Here is a 21,399-nt window from a genome sequence, read left to right as displayed (position 1 = left end):
GGGGGCACATGTCCCAACTCAAGGCAATAGCTGCAGGGTGTCCCAGCCAAGTGGAGACAGGCTCAAGCTTGACTTCTGCACTGAAGATGCAGAGTAACCATCTCTCCCCACCCTCCCCCCCACCACCCCCATCACATAAAGTTCAGTCTTAAATGCAGAATTTCCATGACTTGCCAACAATGGCATGATAAATCAAACTTTATATTTTAATTACAGTTTTTCAATTATCTTAACAATGCTCCTCATTTATAATTTACACATACATTGGGGCGGCATGGAGACACAGTGGTTAGCACTGCTACCTCATAGTGCCAGGGACCCTGGTTGGACTCTGACATCAAGTGATTGTGTGGAGTTTGCACATTGTCCCCGTGTCTGCGTGGGTTTCCTCCGGGTGCTCCAGTTTTCTCCTACAGTCCAGAAATATGCGGGTTAGGTGGATTGGCCATGGTAGATTGCCCCTAGGTGGGGTTTTGGGGATTGGGTGGGGAATTGGGCCTAGGTAGGGTGCTCCTTCAGCGGGTCGGTGCAGAATCGATGGGCCTAATGGCCTCCTTCTGCACTGTAGAGATTTTGCTAACCATAGCAAATAATAGCCTTTAATGATCCGGCTAAAGCTGCTAATGATCACTCCAGATGAGTCAATGCCTGTTCTGAGTGTCCACTTTGAAGTAGGTTTCTTTCTAGGTGAATTGAGAGAAGTAAATAAGATTAGGAGGCATAGTCTGAGTATTAAATAGTAATTGTGTTCAAGCGAATTTGGTAAGTCAGCTCAGCAGTGATCAGAATTCCTTGTTTCTTATGTCAGTTGCCACAACTCAATAACCAAGTTCAACCTGACCAAGTCTCTTTCTTGTTTTTGCCAGCGTGTGAAAAATGCAAATAAACCAAGCAAGGATTGGGGACCTAGTCTATTAGAGCACCGTACTGACCGATATGCAACAGTGGGTAGTCCATCCTATGAGTTCAATCTTGAAATTCAGCAACTGAATCCAGATAAAGAGCGGGAGAAGGAGCAACTACCAACAGAAAATATAGAACATAACTTCACCATACAGGGCAGCAATGGTTCTGCCAGAACACAGGAGCCTAATGTGTAGTCAAAGTCCTTTTAAATCAAAGAAGACATTTAATTGGGTTTGTGGGGTGGGGGTTGGTTGGGGGGTAGAACCTTTACTTATGGAGAAAGGTTCTTTCCCATTAATTTCTTATCTGATCTATGGAATTTGACAAGTAGTCAACACAACTTAATTGATTTTTTCAGGTATGTGTGTTTTATTTCTTCTTTTCATTCTTTTTTGTAGATATCAATAGAATCTCATAACTTAATATTTAAACCTGATTTTTATCAGAAATCAGTTTATTTTCGTTGTCATTTTGTGGAATGCAGTACTTTGTATACATACTATTTGTACATTAGTACAACTGATAGGTGATCAAAGAATTTCCCAGTCACAATGTAGCTTTTAGTTCTCTGTATTATTTCTTTTGAACATCTGTTTGTGCCTATCTACTCCACACCATAGCACTGCGTTTTATCAACATCAAGTTTAATATCGCAATAGTTATGAAGTAACAAAAACGATGAGAGGACGATTAGTGAAAGAAGCTGAAGGTGATGCCCATTTTATAGGAAATGTGTGACTGCACATTTTAAAGTAACCAACTGTTTACCAAGCCAAACTATCTCGGAGATAAGAATTACTCTGATCACTGTATGTGGCAGCTTTATACCTTTTTTGGCTGCATTTCTACAGTTTTGATATATATATGTTAACCAGGACAATTCCCCCCCCCCCCCCCATATTAAGTAGTTTCCATGATAGCTTTTACAGAAGACACAAATAAAAAGGTATATTACATATATTTAAGTCAGTTTTACTGAAGCACTAAACCACTTGTGCAGCTATTGGAGACAATAGATAATTGAATATTTTTATCCACACAAAGTGGCCTGTCACTGAAATAGCTCTTCTTGTTTGCAATGGCGACTTGTCCGTCAATATCATGCTCAGATGTGCTCTATATTATCAGTACCACTGCATAAGAGAGTCAATACGAGTAATCCAACAATGTAGTGTGCATGTCCAAAACAGTATCAGAAATGCATGAATATTTAGGAGTAATATTATTGATATCTGAAAATACTCAAGTCTCCAAATCCATTGGGATAACCCTGTGACATACCTTAACCTAGTGTTGACCTGATATGTACTGTTTGAGTGGAGATCAACCAACACAGAACAGTTGCTATCAAAGTTTTGCATGGACTTTAAGGAAGAGGCAGCGATATCCTGGAGCATTCAGAAATGGCAACTTGCCAATGATTTTGTAAACCAAGGTTCCTTTAAATACCTTTTTGAAAACAGGTACGAAAAATATCTGAAGCATTGGTCCACTGCATTATGGGTCTTTAACAATGCTGGAGAGAGGGAGGAGTTGGGAAAATTAGAAATGTGTCAGTAACTTTTACCGGCCTGCTGCATTAAAATATTTTCAGAGAAGAATTTGCCCTGAGAGTGAAAAATACTGTTTGAAAACAATGCAAGTCATTATCAACTGCATTTCACCTATTGACCATTGGCTGGGCACCTTAGGCAACCCTTTTGACACCTGAAGTGCTTCTGATTAAATTATCAGGAAGGCTGTTAAATCAACAGCCATCATGCCAGCCCCGGAGACAGTAAATGCAAATTGCATTCCTCCATCTGCTTTAGGTGCCATTTTCATGGGCTCACTGTCAACCCTGCATCCATTTTAGGCCAGAGCTAAAACGCGCAACCGATATTTTAAAATAATACGGACAAGGGCGAAGATGCTCATAAAGCTGCAGAGCTTAGCGTAGGGAGAGATAGAACAGCACAAGCAGATGATATATCCTTTTGCTGGTTTGAAACCTGTATTTCCCCACGAAACAAGTTGTAACAGAATGGGTCACTTCATTATTTAGAGCCATAGGTGGCTCACTAAAACCCGTGTACAGTTGCATTGATGTGTCAAACTATGTGTTAAGTGCTTAAATTGTACAGTGTGCATTCCAGTCCTAACCTAACAAATCCAGATGGGTTTATGCCAAGAGACGAAGCGCTTGGATCCAAATTTTGATCGGATTGTGAATTTCCATACACTGGAAAGAAATGAGTGTTCCATTAGGATTCAATTTTTGGAACAGAACTACGTTTATATCGGAATGCTTGCATGATGGGAATGGTCATGATGGAATTCCGTGCCTGCCTGTGATACACATTTATGTGATTCCCTTGCATTTGCTTGATAATGTGAAATCTTGATTACCTGGAAATATGTAATATAACAGAGTAGATATTGCCATTATGAAGGTGCAAATTAAATTGCCTCTCTTCTTGTTCTCCTTTCTATAACTTTCCCCTTTCCATTCTGTCCTAAAATCACTCACATCATCCAAATTTGTTCTTTCATACTTTTTCAATATGGGGTTTAATCTAGGCCGGACAATTGGCTTATCAGCTAGTATAAATCAATAATGTGCATTTATTGACTGCAGTTGAGGGTAATGTTAGCCTCTGAGTCAAGTCAGAGACTATTGGCTCGGATCCTGCTCCAGGGACTTAAAAGCTGATGCTCTATTGTATTACTGAAGAGGTGCTACATTATTGAAGGTGCCGTCTTTTGGATAAGACGATAAACTAAGACCCGTCTTCCTCACCGGAGGACGTAAAAGATCCCACGGCACTATCTTGGAAAAAGAGCAGGGAGTTTGATCCAGTGTTCTGGCCATCGTTGTACTTCAAAAGTACTTTGTTGGTTGAAAGGCGCTTTGTGATGTCCTGAGGCTGTGAAAAATGCTTTTTAGATGCTCAAAGAGACCTGAAGAGTGTACAATTGGACTCTGACCCGTCAAACCAACATAATATAGCTTTTGTGCCTCCAGGCCGTACAACATATTCAATCATGTTTATGACCCAAGAGGGAATAGTTTACAAATTACAACCAAAAATATTAATCAATATGTGTTTTATTATACTCCTGAGCTACATATACTGGCCCTTAACTCATATTGAGAAAACCGTATCCCACAATTCACTGACTTTCATTAGTAAACAGTCAGAAGAATTTTCTCACACAGCTGTTAAGTGCACTTTGTATTTCAGTTTAAGGAAGCTAGCTCAAGGTGGTTGAAGTCCTGACCTAGTGATTCTAAGCTATAATAACTGATGTATTATTAATTAATTAGTATTAACATTCAATGGCATACTGCAGTTTAAGGAAATCTATATGTTTGTCAGGTAACTAAACACAAATGTGTGGGATGATTAGGATTAATTTAAGTGTTGACTGGTAAGAATTTGGTTTGATAGATGACTACCTAGTCACTAACAGCTCAATAAAATTGACATACTTGTCAGTTACAATTTTGCTTCATTTCTGGGGCAGTGAAAGTAATTGCCAACCAAGCCAATAGTCTTTCACCAGTGTCACTGGTACTCTATTCGCAGATAACACGAGGCTAGATTTTCCAATCAGTGTTATTATAATGCCAGCAGTTAAACCTTGTTAAAATTAATGAGTCTTGCTGGATTACCACTTTCACAAAAAATAACAGAATGGAAAATTCAGGTTCATGTCTCCGGTTGTTACATAATGTTTGAAATGTTTGCACACACATCCAGAGGGACACCTCTCCCTAGATAATGTTTGCACTGCTGCAGGCCTTGGACTGTTCAAACCTAGAAAACATCGCAGCAACACCACATGACACCTTCCGTGGAACACAGAGCAGAGCAGATTATAGGGTCTCACAGGTGTCATAACTTACCCATGTTATACACTACACTAAATACGTCTTGATTGGTGAGAGTGGGGTTGGGGATGGTTAGATAACAATGTTCACTCTCCAGTGAATTCACTCAAGCACACACCTTTATAGTCGAAGCAATGATCTGGATTGTACCATGTTCCTGGTTCACTTTAATGTTCTCATTACACTGTGTTCCATTTGTTTTCTGTGCATGCACTTCCTCTATCTCTTTCTCACAATTATCAAATCCTTTCAACCTTCTACCTATTTATAGCTGTAAATATGTAGATTTGTAATCTATCAAGTTTCCCATCGCTCCTAGCAACTGTCCATCTCTTTCACCTTTTCTGAATGGCATATTCGTGACTTGACTCAGTAAGGGTTGTTGGAAAAGACTGTTGTAACCTATGCTTCCTTCCTACCTCTGACTTTGATCTATATAAAACACTCATGCTGTATTTAATGTGCGATTTAAGTTGAGCACCGCCTTGCTTTCCTGTTTAGATGTATGTGCTAGAAAACAAAGGAAGTTTTTACTTTCCAATGTGCCAATAGTTCAAAATGAGAACTATAATTGTGTACACAGTATTTTCTTGATAGTGTATATTGTTTCAAGTGACTGTAATCTGTAGTCTTAAATGAACAGTTTACTTGATTCTTTCAGTGTTTAGCAGAAGAGAGAAATATATATTAAATAAGCTACTTACTTGTGTAAATCTCTTTCATTCTGGGGTCAGTTGCATAAATCAGACATTATTGAATCCTGCAAAATGTTCACATCTCAATAGGAGATCTGATTTTGTTTCTGTTGTTTGTAGTTCATGACTCTATTTTGCTTCTTTTGCATTTAATATAATCATGTTCAGGCTCTTAAAAATGCTCGTCACCAGAGTGAAATCACAAACTGAGCGTAAACGGGTGATAAACTGTGAGAGATTACCACAAGTCACTAGCACCTCGTAACAATACCTCTCATTACAAATCATCAACTGCAACAAACTTCCTCTCCACCTCCTACTTCCCAGACCCAGTTGTTGCTGAATTCTGTTTCAAATCGGATGACGAACCTTAATAATGAGATGAACCACAATCCTGATTTTAAAAATTACTTGGCTCGTTCTCATTTTCCCCCATCATTTGAGATGGTGGGAGCTAGGTTTCGCTGTAACGTGACGGTATGCTTGTTGCCATATTAATGAGAAACCTTCTTTGAATAGAGGTTTGTCAAAAATGGGGGCTTTCCTGTGAGCTCTGAAGAGTGCATGGAAGTTGTCCACATTAAGTCATCCTTTGAATTTCCCTTTTGTGTTCTTAAGTATGAGTGGAATATCTTTACATCCATGTTGCACCTCCACCAACATCAAATTAGAAACTTGTTACTGGATGAAATGAAACATCAAATTCACACTCACTCCATGCTAGTTAGTTGCTATACCCAAAGCAATGACTCTCAGATACATACAAATTCACTGGGGGAGCTTCAAACACAATGGCTAAAATCTTCCGTCCTTGCTTACGGCTGGGATTCTACGGTGCTGTTGAATGTGAATGGAGTTTTGGCTAGAATGCCAAATTCTCCGTTTTCGCACGCAACGTGTCCAGCCACAGTCAAGACCGGAGAATCCTGTCCTGTATGAGTAGCTGATTGAAAGATTTGTACATATTAGGGAAGTATGAAGAAGTTACATAGTTCAGCTGCTGGAGGTGGCAGGGAGGACCAAGTCTCTTTCACTGTCATTGGGTTGCTGGACTTGTTGACGTGATTTTAATCGTTACCTATAAAATTCACCCTTTCAGCTCTGGGCCAGCTCAAGAATGATCTGATGTACATGTGAAATGAGCTTTGGCTGGTCTCATGCTACTCCTAATGGCCACAAGTCTACCATACACATGTACCCCATATTTAATATAACTCTGCATCCAATCTCACGCAAGTGGCTAGCTGGAATAGAGACTGGATTGATTTTCCCCAAGCTTGCGTTTTAGTGAACACGTGGCTAATACTACGCTTAACTTAATTGTATTTTGAGAGACCAACGGTGTATCAAAATTTGCATTCCCCGATTCAATACTCTTCATCTGAATTGGCATGGGAGAAAACAGAGCAAAACAAAGTTGTTGTTTGATTTTGCCACCTCCCAGTGGCAGTATGGCTGCTTTTATGCAACAGGCCCTACATCCATTACAACTGGTGCTGGAGGGCTGGTGTAACAGGAAGAGGATTTATCGCAGGACAGCCTGTGAGCACAGTATTGGTTACATCAAAAATCTGCTGTAAATTTTATTCTTGAAAAACAAACCCTGCAAAGCTTTAAAATGGAACCTGTAGATTCCAGAGTTTTTATTTTATAATCTTGTCAGAAATGTGAATTAAAAAAAATAATTAACCAGCAATGTGTTTTACTTGTTTTTATTAGTGAACAAATTACATTGTGCTTATTCTTGTGTTTTGTCACCAGGATAATCAGGTAGCCAGGTGCTTTCCTTCCCCCAAGACGTATGGCATGTAAAATCTGGAAAGAAAGTAAAACAAAAAGTATGTTTGTATGTGATTAAAATTGCAGAATCATAGAATTTACAGTGCAGAAGGAGGCCATTCGGCCCATCGAGTCTGCACCGGCTTGGAAAGAGCACCCTATCTAAGCCCACACCTCCACCCTATCCCCGTAACCCAGCAACCCCATCTAACCTCAGGGCAATTTAGCATGGCCAATCCACCTAACCTGCACATTGTGGGACTGTGGGAGGAAACCGGAGCACCCGGAGGAAACCCACGCCTACACAGGGAGAACGTGCAGACTCCGCACAGACAGTGACCCAAGCGGCAATCGAACCTGGGACCCTGGCGCTGTGAAGCCATGTTAGTTCTTGAGAGTTGATGGTGTCAAACGGCATGCCCATCATTTGGCCTTAAGTTGGACGTCTTCAGAGAGGCAATCATAGTGTGAACGAATTGCGTGATTTTTTTTTAAGAATCACATCAGTTCAGCAGAAAGTGTTTGTCTAAGGGGTTATTGAAAATGCAGTTCTGAGATCGAGAAGAGGGAATATTATTGGAAATTTGGCTGCGGTTGATCCTGGCACCATGAGCAGTCAAATTGTGACATTTTCCTTCATGAACATGTTTGTGATGTCATTGCATAATGCACATGGAAAATCTTGCCCTCTGGTTTCAGAAATTCCGACTGCTCAACACTCATAGCTACCACCCCGACGAGTTGCAGAAGCTAAGGCCTTGTAAGGGTACGTCAGGGTGGATTTTTAACAATTGTGAGTTTTAGGTGAACTACTCACCCAAGTTTCGACAACATGTGATTTTATTTTCCCCCTCAAGCAGACCAAGTCACTCTTTCAGAATTTGGATGCAGCAGCTTATAATCTAGTTTCCCAGGCCACCTATTTTTAAATGGTCCTGTATAGGGTAGAGATCTGACCATTATTGTGATAGAGGATTTCACTGCCAATAACCGGGAGCTTAGCACCCCCCTATTAGTAAATTGGGGCCGGAGGAGGAGGCGGTACTGCAATTTTGCAGGGCTCCCTCTTGTCCTCATAACATTAGCAGAAGAACCCCACAATTTTTCCCAAGGTTTTTACAACTTTGGTTGTAGTCATAGTGGAAACTCTTTTCCTGGTAACTAAATTGGATTGGATTTATTTATTGCCACGTGTACCGAAGTACAGTGAAAAGTATTTTTCTGTGTGCAGCACAAACAGATCATTTGTACATGAAAAGAAAATACATAATAGGGCAACACAAGGTACACATGTAAATACATAGACACTGGCATCGGGTGAAGCATACAGGAGCGTAGTATTAATCAGGTCAGTCCATAAGAGAATCGTTTAGGAATCGGGTAACAGCAAATAAGTTGTTTTTGAATCTATTTGTGCGTGTTTTCAGATTTTTGTATCTCCTGCCCGATGGAAGAAGTTGGAAGAGTGAGTAAGTCGGGTGGGAGGGGTCTTTGATTATGCTGCCCCCTTTCCCAAGGCAGCAGGAGGTGTAGATGGAGCAATTGGGTGTCACATGGCTGGGTGATGAGACCTCCAGGATTTAGTCAGGGAATCTTAAATATGGCTCAGCCCATGAAGAAATATGAATGATTTCAATGTTACAGAATGAAATGAAACAAAAGAAATTAATAAAAAAACATATCAAACCTGGCCATTAAAATGCAAGTTTTTCTTTTCTCATTATCTACATAGTATTATTGTACTCCAGCGCATTTAAATTAGATATTTATTTCAGAGATTTTTCCTTACATTTCCACACAACTTTTTATCAATCCTGAACTTAATTTGCTGTTAAACTGCAATGATTGCATCAGACGTTTGGATCACATTTATACCCAAATGGTACCAGTGCAACACCTCATTTGGCAGAAGCCCAGATGAGACTATCGGACATTGGGGGTGATGAAGAAGGTGGTGGGTACGCATTCACAATGATGATAATATGGACAAAGTCGGCAGCCCATTTTACACCCTGCGCTCCTATTTTTTAATATAATGATAATCTTTCATTTGACTATTACAAAGGGATCTGCTGACAACATTATTTGTCCAAAGTGCGCGCTGCACCTTTTCAACAATGTGACGATTTAAAAAAAAATATTGCTGCTGCTGACACTTCAAAGACTCCATCTAACATTCACTGTTCATTCTGTCATGGTGCTCAGCCAGTTAACTTTGCTGTTGAAACTCAGTCAGGCAAAAAATGATAAAAGGATGGCTTTGGCCATTTTCCATCAGAAGTCATTGACCTAGAAGTATATTTTTCTGAGATAGCTTTTTATCTCGTCTGAGGTTCTGTTGGGAACTCTCACACAATTTTATCATGCTCTTTCCCAAGTATTGCAGGCCATTAACAGTTCTGCGAAAGTAATCACAAGGAATCTGATCTTTGCTAACATGCCAGCTATTTCATTGAACAAGGGACGGTCTACCTTAAACTGATACTTAGCAAACATCAATGCTAAAATCCTGATGTAATTTACCATCATAAAATTCTCAACCTGCCCGCTTTAGCTACTCCACATACAATGAGCTGAATTTTCGTGGATGCGTGGTGGTGGGCTTGAGAGAGGGTCAGGAAAATATGGGGTAATGCCTGGCTCCACCACTCATTCCCACTGCCAGAGAACCTTCCCAGGAGCAGATTGAGTGCCTGCTCCATGCAAGTGGGCAGGCAATTTACATTGTTGGTGCTCTAATTAGGGGTCAATGGAGTAGGTCTTCCTTTCGTAGGGGGGTTAGGGTGGAGACATCGGAACCAGAGGCTCCATGCCTCTATAAAGTGTCTGTGGGTAGGGAAGACCAAATAATACTGCCTGAGAAATTCCCACTCTCCTCCAAGGGTCTTCACCAGGATAATGTTTTATTTCCATCCACACCTCTGAAGATGCCTCCATATAATAATAATCTTTATTGTCACAAGTAGGCTTACATTAACACTGCAATGAAGTTACCTTGAAAATCCCCTAGTTCCCACAATCCGGCGACTATTTTGGTACACTGAGGGAGAATTCAGAATGTCCAATTCACCCAACAAGCACGTCTTTCAGGATTCATGGGAGACACGTGGAGAACGTGCAGACGCCACATAGACCGTGACCCAAGTAGCGAATCGAACCTGGTGCTGTGAAGCAATAGTGCTAACCACTGTGCTACCATGCGATAGCCTCGTGGTCAACCATCTTGAGTTAGAGCACCCACCCTCTCGATCTTTCCTTGAATGTCTCAATCCTCTGTGACTGACTAACCTTCAAGTAGCTGTTTCTGGTCCATTTTTTCCCAAATCACATCTCAGTTCATTAAAATTGCTCTTAAACTTTCACTCCTGGCCTGTCAATGTCCTATTCTATACTAAATTCAACTGAATTATCATCGAGTAATAGAATGGTTACAGTACTGCAGGTGGCCATTTGACCTGTTATGTCCGTGGTTTTTCTCTGCAATCGAATCTTTCTCAGTCACTGCCGATCCCCTTAGCCCTGCAAATATTTTCTGTTCATAAAATTATGCAGTTCTCTTTTGAAAGCCACAATTGTGATCACTTCCACCAGAACGTTCTTCTGCTGATACTACTTCCACCTTCATAAAAACTAAAGTCAGAACCACCACTTTCCTTGGTGGGTTTGATATCCTACTGGCTAAAACCTTTCTCCCGAATGCATTTCAGGAACTCTGTACCTTTTAAAAAATATATTTTTCTTCAAGCAAAATTTTCATTATAACAAACCCAACAACAATACAACCCACCCCATCTTATTCCCTAAATACTCCCATCCCATCATGGTATATTTGATCGTCTCTAGGTTCAAAAATTACATCAGGTCCCCCAACCAGACCAAGATCTGAGGTAGCACAGAGGACTTCCACCCAAGCAGAACTCGCCTTTGGGCTATTAGCGAGGCGAAGGCTAGGACATCTGCCCTCGTCCCCATCTGCAGTACTGGCAAGTCAAGGTCACGGCTCCAGCTGAACCCAAACTCCCTGACATAGTATCAAAGGAGGAGACCCAGAAGCCAACAAGCTTGAGGCAAGGCCAAACCATGTGCGTATGATTCACCAGCCTCCTCGAGCACCACTCACACCTATCCACCGACAAGAAGATCCCACTCAGCCGCACCTTAGTCAGGTGCTGGCCAGGGGCCGGTTCAGCTCACTTGGCTATACAGCTGGTTCATGATGCAGAGCAAGGGCAGCGGGTTCAATTCCCACTGCAACGGTGGTTATTGATGAAGGCCCGCCTTCTCAGCCTTGCCCCTCACCTGAGGTGTGGTGATCCTGCTGTCATTGTGCGCCCCTTTAAAGCTGCTCATTATTGATAATAATCTTTATTAGTGTCACAAGTAGACTTACATTAACACTGCAGTGAAGTTACTGTGAAAATCCCCTAGTCGCCACACTCCGGCGTATGTTCAGGTACACTGAGGGAGAAATTCAGAATGTCCAAATTACCTAACAAGCACGTCTTGTGGGAGGAAACCAAAGCACCCTGAGCAAACCCACGCAGACATGGGGAGAACGTGCAGACTCCACACTGACAGTGACCCAAGTGGGAATCGAACGTGGGACCCTTGCGCTGTGAAGCAACAGTGTTAACCACTGTGCTGCCGTGATTGGGTTTGCTCTCTTCAGCGATCCCGAAGTGGTCATTCTGATTGATAAATCTGCCTGTGGTGGCATCTCACTTCTCCATGCAATGTTGCCGCTATTTCCATTCTGCTGGTTCTTTTGTGTTAAAGACCACTTTAACAAGAGAGCCAATAAGGAACAACCAAGAAAGCAAAGAACAATCAAAAACACTTGCACTCTTGATCATTGCGAAGAAATGTATAAAGAGGTTAAGGTATCCATGCGTGTGCCACATGACTGAGTATTGGACCCCATTCCTGATGATGATATTTATTTATTTTGTTTGCAATCCAAAAATGAAATTATCCACACCAAGATTCTTATTTAGGCACATGTGGCTAATGTACTGGAGAACACCGTTCGACCCAGAGCCAGACTGTGACTGGGGCATCCTGAAGCAACACATAAGTGAGACAGAAAATCTAGATAACCAAAAGTGTGTTTCCAGCTAGAAATGCTTGGGAGAGAATTGGAGACACAGGATAGATAACTGAGGCTGATTGAGGACATTAGTGAGAACTTGACTTTCTCTCGAGGTAATTTAAATAACCTTAACCCACAGGCAATTGAATTTCCTGAAGTATTCCCGATTCATCCCCAAGTTTGAAGGTGGCTTCATAGCCTTTGATAATCCGGCAGCTCAGTTAAAATGGTCAGCCAGAGTCTTGGACAGTCCTGATGCATTGTCAGCCGATAATAAAGGCCCGACAGGTTTATTCCATACTGTCTGCTGAACTCTCCAACAAAGGCTACTATTCTCAGTGGCTGTGAACTAATCTGCAACTCGTGTCAAAAGCCCACTCAGACTTGCCTGAAATTCAAGAGAGCCAGACATCGAGCATTTGACCGGTGGATCACAGCCCTTAGAAAATCAACGACACCTAATTCAAAAGCTGCCTCCCATACAGCCTTAAAACTCACCTGGAGGAAAGGGCTTCAAGAATCAGAGACACAGCTATCATGCCTGATGATTAGGAATGAACCTATAAATCTCTTAGATAAAAACAAATTTAGATCTAGTTAATCCTACCAGCAGGCGAGATGTATGGTGGAGGAACAGAGATAGACTCAAGTGAAAAGGGGAGAAGACAGTGCCGAGCACTCTCCAACTTCAAAAAGAAAGAACATGGAAGGTAAACCAGCCAGTAACTGCTGTGTATTCTTCTTCCAGAACAGAAAGTCTAGAGTTGTGACAGGACCATCTCCATTACCTGGAAGGAACTGAGCCCAGGCACAAATGGAACCATAACACCTGCCAAGTCTTCTTGCACAAAAGGGACAATGACTCCTGGTGTATCAAAGTTCCAAGAAAATTAATAATTATTTGTCTTCAAAAACTTTTTGGAGCGAAGGCTACTGAGATGCTTCCCAAAAGCAGAATGAACAACACAGTGCTAGTAAGAGGGTTTTATTGGCACATGTTTAAATGTTCCCCCCGTAAAGATTCATCAGCAGAGTAAGTGGATCACTGGTGTAGTGACGGTCGGTTTTGTTCTGAGCTTACCTATATTAGAAGTGGATGCTTGATTGGGAAATGACTTGGTTACCAGATACTGTGCTCAGGGGGTCAAAGACAGTCTATGGAATCTGGGGAAACAGAAGAGAACCATAAAAATTTTGCTGAGCATCAGGCAGGGAGGGGAGGAAAGCCAGAGGACTTTCCGAAGGACAGGGGAGGGCTGACCAAGGTGAAGAGCGTCAGAATGGAACCCACAACAGCTAAAGAGGCCAAAGCTAGGCCAGTAGGGTTGAAGGAAGCCAAGGCATGGCCATTAGAATTTTAAAAGAATAAGGAACTGAACCAGAGGTCAGGTTAACAGACAACTTCTATCAGAATTGAAGAAGAACAGAGAAAGTTCCTAAACCAGCAGACAATGAAGGAGGCGCCTTACTCATTTGCAGTGCCACAGGGCATTGCAGCAGGAGTTGGCCAGCCACATGTTGGGTTGTAATGTTCCAAAAGAAATGAACCAAATTGTGTCATGTCCCACCCCCAAAATGTAAGGATCTTCCTGTAAATCTGCAGCTGTATAGAACCTTAGTTAGGCCACACTTGGATTATAGTGTTCAATTCTGGTCGCCACACTAGCAGAAGGATGTGGAGGCTTTAGAGAGGGTGCAGACGAGATTTACCAGGATGTTGCCTGGTATGGAGGGCATTAGCTATGAGGAGCGGTTGAATAAACTCGGTTTGTTCTCACTGGAACGACGGAGGTTGAGGGGGCGACCTGATAGAGGTCTACAAAATTATGAGCGGCAGAGATGGGTGGATAGTCAGAGACTTTTTCCCAGGGTAGAGGGGTCAATTACTCGGGGGTATAGGAATAAGGTGCGTGGGGCAAGGTTTATAAGAGATGTACGAGGCAAGTTTTGTACAAAGAGGGTATTGGTGCCTGGAACTCGCTGCCGGAGGAGGTGGTGGAAGCAGGGATGATAGTGACATTTAAGAGGCATCTTGACAAATACATGAATAGGATGGGAATAGGGTTAGGGACCCCGGATGTAAGAACATAAGAACATAAGAACTAGGAGCAGGAGTAGGCCATCTGGCCCCTCGAGCCTGCTCCGCCATTCAATTAGATCATGGCTGATCTTTTGTGGACTCAGCTCCACTTTCCGGCCCGAACACCATAACCCTTAATCCCTTTATTCTTCAAAAAACTATCTATCTTTACCTTAAAAACATGTAATGAAGGAGCCTCAACTGCTTCACTGGGCAAGGAATTCCATAGATTCACAACCCTTTGGGTGAAGAAGTTCCTCCTAAACTCAGTCCTAAATCTACTTCCCCTTATTTTGAGGCTATGCCCCCTAGTTCTGCTGTCACCCGCCAGTGGAAACAACCTGCCCGCATCTATCCTATCTATTCCCTTCATAATTTTAAATGTTTCTATAAGATCCCCCCTCATCCTTCTAAATTCCAACGAGTACAGTCCCAGTCTACTCAACCTCTCCTCATAATCCAACCCCTTCAGCTCTGGGATTAACCTAGTGAATCTCCTCTGCACACCCTCCAGCGCCAGTACGTCCTTTCTCAAGTAAGGAGACCAAAACTGAACACAATACTCCAGGTGTGGCCGCACTAACACCTTATACAATTGCAACATAACCTCCCTAGTCTTAAACTCCATCCCTCTAGCAATGAAGGACAAAATTCCATTTGCCTTCTTAATCACCTGTTGCACTTGTAAACCAACCTTCTGTGACTCATGCACTAGCACACCCAAGTCTCTCTGAACAGCGGCATGCTTTGTGGAAGATGTGTGGAGGGTTAGGGACCCCGGATGTGTGGAAGATTTTAGTTTAGACAGGCAGCATGGTCGGCACAGGCTTGGAGGGCCGAAGGGCCTGTTCCTGTGCTGTTCTTTTATTTGTTCTTGTTCTTTGTTCTAATCCCTGTCTGTCCCTTGTTTTTTTTCCTGTTAATTCCTGCTATTCTGCTATTTCAATTTTTGTACCTGGACAATTAATAAGACCGATGCCTTTTAGATGAACTGAACCTTTAATTTTAAAACAGGAAAAACTCCGGCAGGATATGCTGTTTCGTCTGACATCAGTGACGACTCATCTTGATGAACTTGACTGGCGGCCAATTAGCTGTTTAAGATTGCAATGAGAATCATATGTTAGAGTTACAATTCCTGAAACCTGCATACAGATATTGATAAACATTCACCAGATAACATGTCACTGAGGATATTTTTAATAGGGAATGCAACTGATGTAGGAACTGTGGCAGTACCAGGTTATTGTAAGAGTATCTTTTGGCAGAGCAGGTACATCTCCCTGGGGGACGCTAATTTTATCAGTTTCAAGTGGATGATGGCCAGTGGGGGCAGCACGTTAGCACAGTGGTTAGCACAGTTGCTTCACAGCTGCAGGGTCCCAGGTTCGATTCCCGGCTTGGGTCACTGTCTGTGCGGAGTCTGCACGTTCTCCCCGTGTGTGGGTGGGTTTCCTCTGGGTGCTCCGGTTTCCTCCCACAGTCCCACAATGTGCGGGTTAGGTGGATTGGCTGAGCTAAGTTGCCCTTAGTGTCCAAAAAGATGAAGTGGTTATGGGGATAGGGTGAAGGCGTGGGCTTGGGTAGGGTGCTCTTTCCAAGGACCAGTGCAGACTCGATGGGCCAAATGGCCTCCTGCTGCACTTGAAATCCTATGATTCTACGATATACCAAAAGTTCTTCTGTACAGTGAACTGGCCACAGCTGTAGGACATCCATCCCTACCTCGGCTACTAGGACACCTGCAAGTGTGGTGTGAAGTTGGTGGCCATTGACACTGACAACGGGGATACAGTCGCCGATGGCCACGACCTCTGAAGGCTGATTTATTTTGGAAGGGGCATTGGAAGAGGCGAAAAGAAACTGCAAGCTCCGCCGGTCCAGAAGAGGGCCCAGAAAAAATAAACCGCCGGCGAGTTCTGCACCTCCTCAGCCCCACTGTCTCCTGTGGGAAACGCAGTAGAGACTGCCCTGTCAGAGTATGGTTCCCGGGCCACACCATGTGATGTTTAACACAGAGATGACCACCACAACTCAAATCATTATATCTCAATAATTATTCAAGGTGGCGCCAGAGCATGGCAACTCTCTGCGTGCTCTCTCAACCAGACCCCTTTCTTTTATCTCTTATCACCGCACTGACCGACTAAAACTCTTTTCCACTACCATTGTCAATGTAATCTGTTGATTATTCTTTTGTCTACTAGTATACACTGTGTATGTTCCCTTGGCCGCAGAAAAATACTTTTCACTTTACTTCGGTACATGTGACAATAAATATCAATCAATCAATCAACAAGATGGAAGTCTGACATACATTACAGCAATGAGGGACCTAAGTGTCATCTGGGAAAGGCAGGTGAAAGCGAGCAATTGCATAGTTGTTTCAGAGATTCAGTATAGCTATAGTGGGCTGAATGGATGGAGAGGGAAAAGAACCAAACGAAAAGTAACGGGAGGGAGACAGAGAGAGAGAACGAGAAGGAAACAAGAAGAAGACAGTGGAGGACACATAAAAGGGAAAGTAATCCCATCATAAACGCAAATAAAAACGTGAAATATCAGAACACCAGTGCTATACTATCCTTCTAAACCAATTAGCACGCACATTTCAATATTGTACACGTCACGTTGAAGACCGTACTTTCAGCTGACAAATAATGCACACCCCAGTCCAACGCCGGCATCTCCACAACAAACCTTAAAAGTAAGGGATATGTTTGGTAAATTGCCAAAGATGCCAAAAGTAAGTCTGAGACAGTGAAAGGGGAAACTGTTCAGCTGTTTCTCCTGCCTGGCACATGCCATCGACGCCTCACTCACTGGAGAGAAGTACACTGAAGACGCAGGTTTGCTACACTCACAGTTTGGTGTACCCAGTCAGGGTATTGTTGTTCCACACTCTCTTACTCAGCCTGGACATAACAGCTGCAGCTTTGGCAATATACGTGTTGATTTCAGCAGAGTGACAGATTGCAGCGCCTAGTCATGTGAAGCTATCCACAACTTTCAACATCACATTGTGTCTCAGATAGGGAGAGATGTGGATACTTTCCCTCCTTTTCTCACCTGATGCCAACAAGACATATTTTTGAGGAGTATTTTAACTCCTTGAGTGCTGTGACTTTGAAGAACAGACACAAAACAGGCTTTCTTGTAAATTTAAATCAAAAGAAAGGATTAACGTTTATTTCTCACACACCCAAAATGTATTCACAACAACATTCACTCCTTCACACATACCAAGACACTCATACCTCGCACACACACAAGAACAGATCTTGAAAGATGTAACATGCAATCAGTTACTTTGAGTTAAAAAAACGTTACAAAAAGGGTCACTTCTAAAGTATCCTCAGATGGTCGATGAAATGTTCGGATCATAGATTCCCTACAATGAAGAAGGAGGCCATTCGCCCCATCGAGTCTGCACCAACCCTCTGAAAGAGCACCCTACCTAGGTCCATCCCTCCAACCACCCTATCCTCATAATCCCACAACCTAACCTGTACATCATTGGACACTGAGGTTCAATTTAGCGTAGCCAATCCACCTAACCTGCACATTTTTGGAGTGTGAGAAGGAACTGGAGCACCCGGAGGGAACCCACGCAGACATGAGGGGAACGTGCAAACTCCACACAGAGTCACCGAAGGTTGCAATTGAGCCCGGGTTACCTGGCGCTGTGAGGCAGTAGTGCTAACCTCTGTGCCACTGTTGTTGCAGGCCTGAACGATTCTTTCTTGATGTACTGAAGAAAAATGAAGGCCAGAGGTTTCTGGTGATGAATTCACGCTGGTTTGCTCCAAACAACAGCAAACCTGTGGCTTTCCAGTTGAAATTGGTCGAACGCCTGTAGTAAAGAACTAGGGTGGGATTCTCCGACCCCCCCACCGGGATGGAGAATCGCTGGGGGGGCGGCGGCGTGAATCCCACCCCGCCGCTCCGATGCCGGCTGCCGAATTCTCCGCCGCAGGTTTTCGGGCGGGGATCGTGCTGCGCTTGTCGGGAGCCATTGGCAGCGCCCCCCCAACAATTCTCCGGACCCCAATGGGCCAAGCGGCCACCCGTTTTCGGCTAGTCCCGCTGGCGTGAAATGGACATGGTCCATCCTGGCGGGGCCTGGCTTGGAGGGTAGCTACCGGAGTCCTTGGGGGGGGGGGGGGGGGGAGGATCCGACCCCGGCGGGAGGGGCCCCAGGGTGGCCTGGCCCGCAATTGGGGCCCACCGATCTGCGGTCGGGCCTGTGTCGTGGGGGCACTCTTTCCCTCCGCGTCGGCCTCTGTAGGGCTCCACCATGGCTGACGTGGAGAACCCCCCTGCGCATGAGCAGGAAACACGGCGGCGGTTCTGCACATGTGCCAGAACATGCTGGCGGTTCTGCGCATATGCCAACATGCGCCTGCCCAAGGCTGCCCTTCGGCGGCGGTTGGCGCAGCGCCAATCCCTCCGGGACCGGCTTAGCTCCCGTAAGTGCGGAGGGTTCCACAACTTCCGGGCGGCCTGAAGCCGGAGTGGTTCGTGCCGTGTCGGGCCATCCGGCCAGTTGCAGAAGAATCCTGCCCCTGTACTCTGGTGGGTAGAATGAATACCCCCCAATTCTCTGCCTAAGGTGACTTAAGCTGAGACAGAGATGGCGTCCTTCTAGTCTTTGATAGACTGATATACAGGGCTGTCCTTGTGGGTTAATAATGTGGTGGCTCTCTCCAGTCAATTTCAGTCATGTGATGGCAGTAATCCATGGCCTACGCAATGAGTGGAAAGTCAATGTAATTGACGTAGGGCCATAGGGGACTGTAGGACATGGGACTAGAATTAGGCCTTTCAGCCCATCGACTCTACTCCACCATTCGATCATGGCTGATATGTTTCTCATCGCCATCCTCCTGCCTTCTCCGCAGCACGGTAGCATTGTGGATAGCACAATCGCTTCACAGCTCCAGGGTCCCAGGTTCGATTCCGGCTTGGGTCACTGTCTGTGCGGAGTCTGCACATCCTCCCCGTGTGTGCGTGGGTTTCCTCCGGGTGCTCCGGTTTCCTCCCACAGTCCAAAGATGTGCAGGTTAGGTGGATTGGCCATGATAAATTGCCCTTAGAGTCCAAAATTGCCTTTAGTGTTGGGTGGGGTTACTGGGTTATGGGGATAGGGTGGAGTTGTTGGGTAGGGTGCTCTTTCCAAGAGCCGGTGCAGACTCGATGGGCTGAATGGCCTCCTTCTGCACTGTAAATTCTATGATAAAATTCTATGATTCTCCCCATAATCCCTGATCACCTTATTAATCAAGAGCCTATCTATCTCTGTCTTAAAGACACTCAGTGATTTGGCCTCCACAGCCTTGTGCAGCAAAGAGTTCCACAGATTACCACCCTCTGTCTGAAGAAATTCCTCCTCATCTCAGTTTTAAATGATCATCCCTTCAGTCTGAGGCTGTGGCCTCTGGTTGTAGTTTTTCCTACTGGTGGAAACATCCTCGCCACGTTCATTCTATCCAGGCCTCGCAGTATCCTGTAAGTTTCAATAAGATCTCCCCTCATTCTTCTAAACTGCAACGAGTACAGACCCAGATTCCCCAACCGTTCCTCATGCAATGGGGTGTGGGGGTGGGAGGGGGGGATGTTTGATGCCCCATCGACATTTCGGCGTGATTATCCTCTGAATGTCTTTATTTGAAATCTCATATCATCGAGCAAGGCAGTCCAGCAGCTGTTGTTATTTTAAATCCCTTCCATTGAAGTGGTGTGGGCTAGTCGGTCAGCATCTGGGAAGGCGATTTATATTTTAAGTAATTCCCAGAAATATGTTCAGAGATGTCTGTGTCTATCTGTACCCAAAAACCAGAAAATAAGTCACCTGAGTCCATTTTAGGACAGTCCATATTCCATGGGGCTTCTTTTAAAAGTGCAGTGTCCATCTCCCAATAGGTTTTACGGGCCCATGACGTGATTGTGACAATTGTCAATGTTGGATAATGGCGGCGTGGCAACATCCTGAACCATGACATTTGTCTCCTCTGATGCTGAAAGTCAAGCCAAACTCTCTACAGGCATGAGAGAGAGTCATTTGCTGCTGAAGCTGTCCCTCAGTATGAAATGCCGGTGCAGCATCGTCGCCACAGAGCGACTCTCTCATGAGAACGTGGCACAGGTGGGCGAGACTGAGCAGCTTTCCTTCAATCCGAGTATGCGAGTAGGCATCTCTGTAGATGAGCCGAAGGCATATGGCCGCAGCAAAAAATAATGTGCCAAAGAGCGTTGATGCTGGAACACAAGCTTGTTTGACCCCACTGCGGTCTCAGGGTTCCCGATGTTACCCCATCATAGTTGACCTTACCCGTCATATTGATATGGAAGGAAATTACTTGAAGCAGCTTCTGGGGGGGGGGGGGGGGGGGGGGGGGGTGGCGGGAGAGCCAATTTTCCTCAGCTTCAATAGACTGCTCCTGCTTGATGGTCACATACCTTGGTGACATCAATCAAGGTAATAAATGGAGGCCTCCTTTGTTCACAGCATTTCTCTTGAAGCTGCTGGACTGAGAGGATCATGTCAACTGTAGACCTTACGGTTCTGAAACCACACTGAGAATCGGGGAGATACATTCAGCCAGAACCTGTAGTCTGACAAGGGCAACACTGGCAAATACGTTTCTCACAACGCTCATCCAGATGTCTCGATTATTGCTGTTGCTCTTGTACAGCGTCCCAAACTTGGCATCATGCACAACCTGGGACACTGCCCCCTCCCACCAGCAGATGTTGCAAGAGTGCCTGTTTCTTGTGCTGGTGGGTACATGTGGTATTAGCACCTGGAGCTTTGCCAGCTTGCAATGTATCTGCACTCTCCCTAAATGCCTTGACATCCTTCCTGAAGTTTGGTGTCCAGAACTGAACATCACACTTGAGTTGAGTCGTAATCAGTGTAATATAAAGGTTTAGCATAACCTCCTTGCTATAGGACTCTATGCTGCTATCAAATAAT

General features: G+C 44.1%; 1 protein-coding gene across 3 annotated transcripts in view; it reads left to right on the top strand.

The window, feature by feature from the left end:
- slc6a9 (solute carrier family 6 member 9) overlaps positions 1-7,171 on the top strand; it is a 259,865-nt gene extending 252,694 nt beyond the window's left edge. For all 3 annotated transcript variants that reach the window (XM_038794114.1, XM_038794115.1, XM_038794113.1), the window contains one exon: positions 867-7,171. In XM_038794114.1, the coding sequence (XP_038650042.1) occupies positions 867-1,100 (234 nt within the window). In that variant the 3' untranslated portion in view covers positions 1,101-7,171. The remainder of the gene's footprint in view (positions 1-866) is intronic.
- Positions 7,172-21,399: the final 14,228 nt, after the last annotated feature.

Source organism: Scyliorhinus canicula, chromosome 4 (genome assembly GCF_902713615.1).
Source record: "Scyliorhinus canicula chromosome 4, sScyCan1.1, whole genome shotgun sequence".
In the NCBI taxonomy this organism is placed as follows: Eukaryota; Metazoa; Chordata; class Chondrichthyes; order Carcharhiniformes; family Scyliorhinidae; genus Scyliorhinus; species Scyliorhinus canicula.
The sequence above is the reverse complement of the archived record's forward strand: the minus strand, read 5'-3'. Positions and strand labels throughout refer to the sequence as shown.